General features: G+C 40.9%; 1 protein-coding gene across 2 annotated transcripts; it reads left to right on the forward strand.

Annotated features, from left to right (window-relative positions):
* The first annotated feature begins 1,309 nt into the window (after positions 1–1,309).
* On the forward strand, positions 1,310–9,911 carry cimip4 (ciliary microtubule inner protein 4). Of its 2 annotated transcripts, none has more exons than XM_008110660.3 (6): positions 1,310–1,454; positions 3,545–3,617; positions 4,664–5,277; positions 5,618–5,768; positions 9,057–9,167; positions 9,738–9,911. In XM_008110660.3, the coding sequence occupies exons 1-6, from the start codon at positions 1,446–1,448 to the stop codon at positions 9,827–9,829; spliced, it is 1,050 nt and encodes a 349-aa protein (XP_008108867.1). In that variant the 5' UTR covers positions 1,310–1,445; the 3' UTR covers positions 9,830–9,911. The 2 variants fall into 2 exon arrangements, with proteins under 2 accessions (XP_008108867.1, XP_003220987.1); XM_003220939.4 differs by lacking the exon at positions 1,310–1,454 and adding an exon at positions 1,528–2,188.
* Positions 9,912–10,431: the final 520 nt, after the last annotated feature.

Below are 10,431 nucleotides of genomic sequence, written 5' to 3' on the forward strand. Positions count from 1 at the left end.
AGACTCCACCCACCCTGTAGGCTTAATGGTTGCTTTGCGGATCTTGACTGAAGAAATATATTGCAAATAAAAGAATCCCCCCCTTCCCCATCAGCATGGTAATAATCTGATCCAGTATGAGATTCAGTCACATAAACTGGATCAATCCTGCCATACAACGTAGTTTGAGAATGCAAATTAAATGCATTGAACTGGATTATATGAGTCTGCACTGCCATATAATCCAGTTTAATACAGTTAGCCTGCATTCTCAGACTACAATATATGGCAATGTAGATCCAGCCATAGATTATCTGTGTTGAGAAGTTAGTCAAAGTGTACAAGAAGGAGCCAAAATAGGTTTGAAGCTGTAGTGAATTTAGAAAGAATTTGGTTTAGTTGTAAGTTCTTTCCTTGGTAATATTTTAATTATGTTTGTGTAAAAATCCTTTAGGAAATCACAATGTTGCTATAAGTTAACATGTGACTTTTAGGTACATATAGCTGGATCCTTGGTGTCTGGTTTCAAGGTACAGTAGAGTCTCACTTATCCAACATAAACGGGCCGGAAGAATGTTGGATAAGCAAATATGTTGGATAATAAGGAGGCATTAAGGAAAAGCCTATTAAACATCAAATTAGGTTATGATTTTACAAATGAAGCACCAAAACATCATGTTAGACAACAAATTTGGCAGAAAAAGTAGTTCAATACGCAGTAATGCTATGTAGTAATTATTGTATTTATGAATTTAGCACCAAAATATCACGATATATTGAAAACATTGACTACAAAAATGCGTTGGATAATCCAGAACGTTGGATAAGCGAGTGTTGGATAAGTGAGACTCTACTGAACCAAAATCTGCAGATGCTTATGTCTCACTGTATACAATTGCATAGTAAAACAGAATCCCTTATATAAAATGACAAACAACTCAAATGGGTTCTGGAAAGATCTTGAGAAGCTGTGAAAGCAAAGGAGAGTACAACAAGGTTATCTTGAAATTATCAGTATAGTACTCTGTATGTGGCAGAATCATGGTTCACTTTTTGGAATTTTTTTTCTGAATTTGAGCTAAAGATGGTCAAATATGCGGATTCAGAACCCATGAATATAGAGCACTGGATTTACAGCCGTACAACTATATTTCAGCATTTCTCACTGAACTGTTTTATGGTACATTTGTGTGTGAAAGGTGGCATACAAAATATCATTGCATAATCAACCCATCTTTTATGAAAAGAGCATGGAGTAAGAACTTCTATTAAGCTAGAGAAAAAGGTTTTCAGTCTATGTTTACTTGGGGTCCCATGACAACAACAGCTCACAAATGGGAATGGACATTCCTTAGCAACAGTCCTTGGTAACTGTCCAATGATAGTTCCACCTCATTGTCCATATTTCCAGGCTTGGCAAGGACCTGCTTGATTCACAAGAAGGGTTTGGCACCTCAGTTGAGACCATGGAAGAGGTGAGACATATTTTTGGGAGGAAAACATAATTTCTGATCACCTCAGAGATAAATCTATATATATACCCCCACCCTGGACAGGCAGTCATACACAGACAAAGGCCTTGAGGCCCTCCCTATGTGACCTAAACAATGGGTCTTGGTTTTCAGCCACAAGTCAATGCAGTGAGCCTTGCTGCTCCCTTGCTGCCAGTCCAGGCCACATGTGGCAGGCATGTGAGGTCCTCCTTGGCCACCTCTGGCAACTAATTTGGAGTCACACCTTATTGGCACCCTTGGGAAATGTCTGGCATGTCTATAGCTCATTTCTGGTCATACTGGTGCTCATCCCAGCCAAGGGTTTTTTGAAACTGGCCAGCCAATATCTATACCAGCCTAAAGGGACTAGTGACTTCGTACAAGACCCAAAAGAACTTGAGGGGTTTGATCTCCCATATCAGTGCCTACAGGGGTCAAAAATGAATACTCCCTTATACCAACGCAGAGACCAACCTGAGGAGATTAGCCCTGTGCTACGATTCTTACAGCACCCAGAAGAGTTTACTGACTTTTACCAAGAACTACCACAGTTTGAGGCAACAACTGATACCTTAAAGTACCCATCAAAGAAACTTAGTCCTGTGCTCCAGTACCTACAAGAGCTTGAGGAAATTGGTAGTAACCTACTCCAATGGGAGAGCTGTCTCAAGTCTTCCTGCCCAAGAAGTTCCAGCCAAATGAAGAATGTGACTCAGGTGAAAATACATGAGATCGTGGTAGCAATTATCAAAGCTCATGTGTGCAGCTTTACACGATTCTTATAGGAAAGAATGATACTATTCTTCTTTTAGGTAACGATTTGGAGAGGGGGAAGCATCAACACAAAAACCTCTCAGTGTTTCAATTTCATTGCATGCCTCTGAATTGTATTGGGTTGTGAGACTTTTCCTTCTCCCAGGGAAATCTGTCTACAATTTGGTAGACACTGTTTGGGAAGTCATGTTTTTTGTGCACACTTTTCCTCTTGCATAGAAACATGCTCATGCCTTTTTTCCCAAACATATCCAACTTGAGTTGTGCTCATTTATTGGCATATAACCCAGATTTGAGTGGGTAAAATATCTGTACTCAGTGGTTACTTCCCAACACTAGGACCCTGAAAGAAGTGGGTCAAGCTTTCATCAATGGTCTTAAAAACCATGTACTGGATAATTGTTTCATAAAATAGTAAAATAAAAGTTATCTTTTCCATTTATAAATGCAAATACCTGTGTTTATACCAAAGACAATTAATCTGAACCTATTGTATATATTCAAATATAAGTCACCTCATGTATAAGCCAAAGGAGAGTTTGAGGACCAAGATTAAGGGTTTTGATCTGACCCATAGATAAGCCGAGGACTGTACCATGGAGAAGGGGAAAGGCCAGAATTGCCTTGTTGAACAACTTCCCCTGGCCACTGCCATCATCCTTTTACAATCTGGGCATTCAAAAATCCCTTTTGCCCCTTTATTTAAAAAACGGGATAGTTACTTTTTTTTTTATAAAATTCAAGCTACAGTATTAACTCTTATTTTAAAAGGGTCCCAAATGTTGTTTTTAAATAGAGCGACCAAAGGAATGAGCTTGGTTCATCCTGAGATAATTTAAAAGAAGTATCAATCCACTCTTTCATAGTTCCATTTAAAATCTGCTGCTAGTGGCATTTTCTTGCCCAGACATTCAAAAAGGCCAGAAGAGGTGCTGCAGCAGAGAGAATAGTCTCTCTCAGGACTGATTAAACTCTTGCCTTTTGCCATTCTGTTCAGAGAAGGTAGTGGTTCCTTTTTGATAAGAGTCAAGATAGAGTAGATTACATTGATCTGTGGATGAATCAAATCAGGTATATAAAATTACCTTCAGACTGTGTGTAAGGTGTATATAAAAAATAAATGAATTTAATGTTTATTACCCTGCTTCATATTTCCCAGTTCAAGACCTTCTGATATGTAATTAGGTTGATGATATACTATAGTAAGGAAGAGAACGGCCTGTGAGCTGCATGTTCTGTTTCTTATTACAGACCATTATAAATCGAAATAGCCCATACTTTCTTTTTCTTTACAATAGGTGCCCATGGACACGGCCTTCCCAACTCCTGCCGCCACATATCATGAAATCACAATGGCCGATGGTCCAGCAGGTAGGTGATGTGACAAGAGAAAATCTGTGACAGTCTTCATTGTGAGGGATCACACATCCTCATATTCAGTAAATTTACCCTGTACATGCTGACCACCACCCCCAACATCCAGAATTCCAAATTCAAAAATACTCCAAAATCAAAAATTGCCCATATGGTGGTTGAAATACTGATCTCTTTGCTTTCCAGTGGTTCAATGTACATAAACTTTGTCTCATGCACAAACTTATTAAAATATTGTGCATGAAATTGCCTTCAATTATATATATAAAGAGTATGTGAAATATAAATGAATGTCCTACTTACCTTGCCTCATATTTCCCAGTTCAAGGCCCCATGATATGTGTGTGACTGGTTGCAGGTTTGTATGAAAAGAAATAAATATTCTTGTCATGAAAACAAATAAATATCCAGACAAAATATATTCTCTCTCTCTCTCTCTCTCTCTCTCTCTCTATATATATATATATATATATATATATATATATATATATATGCCAATTAATAGATGGACTGATACTTTGTGGCTGAGATCCTGCACTGGAAGATAGTTAAAAAGATATATTTATTTGTTTATAGATCCAAGAGTACAGTCTCGAAGAGACAGCTAAAATGCCCACTGTAAATTAACAGCTGCTTTAATATTAGTTAATATTTGATCATCAAATACACTGCTGGTTAATATGCTGGAAGTGGCTCAACAACTTGGTGGTTCAGTGTTTTGCCAGTTTTTCCCAGATCTTCCTTAGGAAAGACGACACCCCAAACTTGCCAAACACCCCAAATCCATGGCCCTGTAGGAGGGGAAAGGGAAGATGTTCTGCTCAGGAATAACTTTATGATGTATCTTCAAATGCAGGATCTCAGCCACCAAGTATTAGTTGGAAAAGAAAGCAGAAAGCTGAGATGAGGGAAACAGAATGGAACAGCAGTTGAGAGGAAACCTATCTGGGACTCTGGGCAGAAGTATTCCTCTTAAGATATAAGAACACTTCAGTAATTATGTTGTCAGCCCCAATTTCCATACATTACTTTCTGTTTTCCAGAAATGCCTGGATATGGAAACGAGCAGGTCACATCCAACAACAAAAGACCCCTTACCAGGAGCTCCAGTAGGACCTCCCAGAAGATCTCCAGCAACCTAGCAGAAGACATAACTGTTATGGGTAGACCCCCAGCAATGCCACAGGCATCCCCTTCTGCACAGAATTTCCAGACAGGAAACCTCAAACAGAATCTGAGGCCCAGATCCCCTTCCTCCTTATGCATTCACAGTGGATCCCCTGGGATGAAGGATAGCCCAGACAGCACAACTCCCAGGGGAGGAGGAAATCATCATAGTGGGAGACTCACAAATGCCAGACAGGCTGCCAATTGTACCCAAGAGGACATGGAAGAGTCCTTTTGTGAAACTGGCAGGCAGCATCGATCTCTTGGGACCCCATTACTTGGATCCTCCCGAAAAGTCCTAAAAGGCAGCTGTGAAGAAATGAAAGAATCTGGAAACATGTTGAGTGCCAAAGAATCCCTGACCTCAAGTAGACAAGATGTGAAAGCAGAAGGAAAGCCCCTTTTGGAGCAGAAGAACAATCTAATACCTGCCAATATCAAAGCCAAGTATGGCACAACTGGTGTGGAGAAACTGGTTTCTGAGGAGCAGGTAAGAAAAAAAAATATCCTACATTTGTTAGAATGCTTTGGTCACCGCAAATGCAGCTCTTTTTCATTTGGAAATATCAAATGCCAAATTGAGAACCACATTTTTGATGCCACACTTTGCATTGACATTATCAGGTGGTCCTTAGTTGTGGACATTTCAGCTTCAAATGAGTTACAAGAGATATTGGGTCTGTTTTGTAGAAAAGAAACACCTGGGACATCTCAAAGGTCTGGCAAAAGCCCAGAACAGAATAAATGTTCCTTTGATACTGAAACCACGGTCTGATTGTCCCAAGCTCACCAAATATTCAGTTTGACTCCTCCATGCTTATGTCTTCCAGGCACGCCGTGCTCTCTGTGAGGCTGGACTGATTCAAGGGCAAAAACGACTCAGCGACTGGGCATTCAAGCCACTAGAGAATCCCATGGCATCTTCACCTTATGCTGATTATTATGAACTAGGTTACAACCTGAGGTCCAACATTTTCCAAGGTAATAATAATCTGTTATGGTTTGGCCCCTAATACCATTTGAATTGGCCTTGCAGTTTTGACATTACAACAATCAACTACCAACTTTTCCTATTCTAGAGTCTGTGAATGGTCAGAAATACTACCTTAAAAAAATAAAAAACCAGGATCAGTTTACGCCAGACAAGAGAGAACTGAAATTGTATGCCTTTGGAACAGGGTATTGGAAAGATGTAGAGCAAGAAACATTAATATTTGTGAAATGGGCAAATGGCTAGAGTGGGGCAGCCTTTAACACAGCTTTCATGTGTGGAAACAGCTGGCAATATTTTTCATGACACTTAGATAAATGATTTCCTACTAACTGCTGCAAATCCAGTGCTTGGAAATGTTACTTTTTTGGATTTCTGTTCCCAGAATACTTCAGGCAGCATGTTTTTTCTGACTATGATGGCTGGAAAATTCTGGGAAATGTAGTTCAAATAAAAGAGCCCTATTCTTAGCTTTATCCAGTCAAACAGCTCTTAAAGACAAATAGCATAGGCTCCGCTGTCAATTTTTTTCAGCCGCAACATAACAGCAGCTGTCGAAACCCAAAACCCGGCTGCTTTTGGTTTCATTGGAGTGCAGGGAGGAGGCAGCTGCTAGAAAGGAAAGGATCCCAAAAGGGATCACAGGAAAGAGGGTTTCTTAAGCCTGTGCCTTAAACTTGGTCTCCTCTAAAGGGAGAAGGGAAAGGATAGCAGAAAGGGCAGAATCTTAAGGCCTTGCCTTAAACCTGGGAAGCCCCCCATTGCCACCAATGGGCTGGACTAAAAATGAATCTTTTAGCTTCCCGGATCAAAAACGGACTTCAGTCCTCTCGAATTCAGGAGGCTCCTGAAAAACGGATCAGGTCCTCCCACCGAAATCCGGGGCAGCGAAACAGATAAAAGTTTACTCAAGCCTACTGTTTAGAACTTGCCAATGAACATTCTTTTCATAAAAACAGTAGTTTTGTTCCTCCTGAACCAGCAAACCTTTAGCTTAGAAAACTCCAAACTGTTACTCACATTCTTTTAGCAAACCCAAGCAGTCACTTCCACCATCTTGAGGCTTTCTTGTAGGCTATTATTTCTTGCAGATGGCAGTACTAGTACTAGTAGTAGTACTAGTAGTAACAGCAGCAGCAATAGTTTCTTCGGCCTACTTCAAGGTAGAAATCTTTTTGTATCAAGAGTGACTTTGAGAAACTGCAAGTTGCTTCTGGTGAGAGAGAATTGGCCGTCTGAAAGGACGTTGCCCAGGGGACACCCAGATGTTTGATGTTTTCCCATCCTTATGGGAGGCTTCTCTCATGTCGCAAGGTAGAAATCAGATGCCATTAAACTGGAGATCCTAGCAATCTTAGTCAAAATAACTGGTGGTGTAGGAAGGTGTAGTCCAAATTGTGGGTAGCTACATGATCTCCATTCTTTGCCTACTAGCAGAATTGGCAGATTTGAACTGGATATTTCAGTGGAGTTTTTAGCTGCCATGTGATACTCAGTAATTCATATGTGATAGTGTACACAGAAAGCAATTACCATACTTACATAGTTACGCAGGGCTCAGTAGCAAAGAGTTCACAGAAGAACAAGCTAGGTTGTTCTACTCCATCCTCCAGTTCAACCTAAACCTTCCCATATGGACAAGGGTATATTAGTAATAAAACAAAACAAAACAAAACAAAAATCCCTTGAGATATTCTTCTTATTGGAAAACACTGAATGTTCAACTGCCTATTTATTTAAATTATTTTTACCCAACTAACCCCTAATCCTAACTCTACACCACCTGCCAACAGGTTGCACAAGAAGAATAAGAAAGAAGACAGCTTCTTGCCTACAGGATTTAAAATCTGAAAGAAAACACAAAAAGATAAAGGACTGGGGTGGAAAGGTGATCATTATAAGCAGGCACCAGTTCTTATGCTCGATAGCATTTCTTTGAGCTTAACCTGAAAGCATTTCAGAGAGGAGAGGAACCAAATGAGAGCTGGTCTTTCAGCATACGCTATAAAGTAGTCATGCTTTCATCTCTTCTGCAGCTTGATGGGATAGCTATTGCCAGGTGACAATTGACATGGCTAGTTTTTCAATGGAAATTTTCTCCCAGTGTCCTCACTTTCATCCCTCTAAAGACAGCTAAAAAAATCAGTTGATTTACTTGCAAAATCACTTCTACAAGTCCAAGGATGGGAACTTCTAGCCTGTGTGAATTCCCAACTTTCAGCCAGCTTCTCCTTGCTGTTATCTCCTATCAGTGATGGAAGATAAAATAGCATTCACAGTAATAAAATGGGTTGTTTAAAAGTTAATGTTTTAAAAGCCTTTCAATGAGCACTGCAAGGTGAGAAACTGGGCAAGCCTTGGAAGAACTAGTCAATCTCTGTTCATAGCATGGTGTGAAGAGGGCCCTACGGAGGAAGGTCTATTAAAGAGGCAGATAGGAGCAGAATGAAATGGAGTTAGGCCAGTCAGAGGCAGGGTGAAGATGGGCATCTGAATAGAGCTTTGGGAGCTGGAGTCATAGAAAGGTTCCAGGGGTTACTTTTTTGTCTAATTGTTATACAATACATCTTTGCATATCGCTTCTGGTGTGAGAGAATTGGCCGTCTGCAAGGACGTTGCCCAGAGGATGACAGGATGTTTGATGTTTTACCACCTTTGTGGGAGGCTTCTCTCACGTCCCCACATGGGGAGCTGGAGCTGACAGAGGGAGCTCACCCGCTCTCCCTGGATTCAAACCGCCAACCTGTTGGTCAGCAGTCCTGCCAGCACAAGGGTTTAACCCATGGTGCCAAGTCACTCGTGACACGAAAAAAAATCTTTGCATGTTTTATTTCCTACACTTGTTTGAATGTTTTACTCTAATAACTGATAAGGAAAACTAGTCACACTTTATCAGACTGAACCTTAGTAATCAATACACTACTGTGATCACCTTGAGGCAGAAGCATTAGATCTAAAGTGGATCCTGATAGTTAGCAGGGCAAAGTGGTTCCTCCTCCCATAGTCAAATAAGTTGTAGTGAGCTACCACTTCAAAACATCAGAAATGATCACTTTCTGTAAAAAAAAAAATCCCCTGATATAAACACGGCCACAAGAAAAAAAAATAGTGAGTTCAGACCATTCCTAAGATATATCACTATGCATGACACTTCTTTCATATTTTGAAGGACCAGTTCTTTTTTCTCTCTCCTCCAGCCATGCCCTGGGATGCAGTTCAGAGATGATTACAGCGCAAGAGGCTTACTGTTTTTCTAAATACTTTATTTTTTCTTGTAGGAGGACCATTAGAAAGCAAAAGTCTGATGAAGGACTCCTATACTCCAGATGTGCTAAAAAGATCAATTCGGGACCCTAAACATTGGCATGGAAGGAAAACTGATGATCTAGGTAAGGACCCCTAGATTTTGAGGAGATCAAAGAAAAGGAGGTCAAAAGCAAATGCTGTATCAGTCAGGTACCTTCCCTCAAATCTGTAATATGGGGATAATAATAATACCCCAATGATTTACAGGGTTATTATAAGGATTACAAAGATAATGCTATGGATCACTCAGAAAAGAGAGCTATATATAAATACTTAGTATTATTATAATCTAAACATTTGGATTTAACCCAGTTCAGTGCTTACAAAGCTCACATCACACGCTTGTACACATATTTAAAGAATCTTGTGCATTCTTGTTCCCATTATCGATGGGAATAATAATCCTACCACATGTGTTAATTCTCCATGACTGGTTAGAATTGCAGCATTGTTTTTATCCAAATGATTACATGTGTAGTTGGTTTTCCTCTACCTTCAAACCACTAAACACAAATCTCTGCCTCTTGATGCCTTGACCCTTTGTCTTTATTGGCCAGGACCCAAACTTTTCTAAAAGCAACCTTTCAATTCTAGATCTTGCAAATAGATCCATAATTTAAAAAATCCAAACTGTTTTTAATGCTTCTTAACAGGAAGATGGTTCCAGAAAAATGCCCTAAACCTTAATCTGCAAAAAGCTTTGGAGCAAAAAATTGGGGAGAAGAACAAAGGCGGCAAATCCTAAGAGGGCATAAAAGAGGTCTGCAAGTCCTCTGTGAAAGATATGTGTTCTCCCTACCAGTGGAATAAACGTCTTGCAGACTCTGGTTATGTGTGTTCGCTATGCATGTTGATAAAGCAGCAAGTGAAGTTGGTTCTCCAGGACAGGGAAGAAAATTTTCAGTCTAGAAGTACTTAAGGAATTCAGCTTTATTGAGGACAACATGCTCATCAACTACTCTGCATAGGCCTAAGAGAGCTGCCATAGTTTCAGAGAAACCCAAGACAATTGTCCTGGTTTCAGTTTTTTCCCCTCCCTTTTCCCAGAGTTTTGTTCAAGTTTTCTAAAAGGGGCCATGACACAGGGCCGGCCGGAGATAAATTTATATGTAAAGCGAGGGGGGAAATTGCGCCCCCCCCCCCACCGGCGCCGCGGGAGGCGTGGCCATGTGCCGCGGGAGGCACATGGCCACGCCTACCGCGGCGCCGGCGGGCCCCGCCTCCTGCTCCCTGGCCCCGCCTCTCACGTAGCGTGGGAGGCGGGGTCACGGCGAGCAGCGCGGGAGGCGGGGCCAGGGCTGGCCCCGCCTCCCGCGCAGCTCACCCCGACCCTGCCTCTCACCCAGC

The sequence above is a fragment of the Anolis carolinensis genome, chromosome 5 (assembly GCF_035594765.1).
Source record: "Anolis carolinensis isolate JA03-04 chromosome 5, rAnoCar3.1.pri, whole genome shotgun sequence".
Taxonomy (NCBI): domain Eukaryota; kingdom Metazoa; phylum Chordata; class Lepidosauria; order Squamata; family Dactyloidae; genus Anolis; species Anolis carolinensis.

What these genes read in the sequence shown, in the direction of transcription:
- cimip4 (XM_003220939.4), top strand. Translation starts at nt 1,658, where the DNA reads ATGTGGCAGGCATGTGAGGTCCTCCTTGGCCACCTCTGGCAACTAATT. An exon ending in AATGGCCGATGGTCCAGCAG is followed by an intron (nt 3,618 to 4,663) that starts GTAGGTGATGTG and finishes TCTGTTTTCCAG; the next exon opens with AAATGCCTGGATATGGAAAC. An exon ending in AAGGAAAACTGATGATCTAG is followed by an intron (nt 9,168 to 9,737) that starts GTAAGGACCCCT and finishes GCTTCTTAACAG; the next exon opens with GAAGATGGTTCCAGAAAAAT.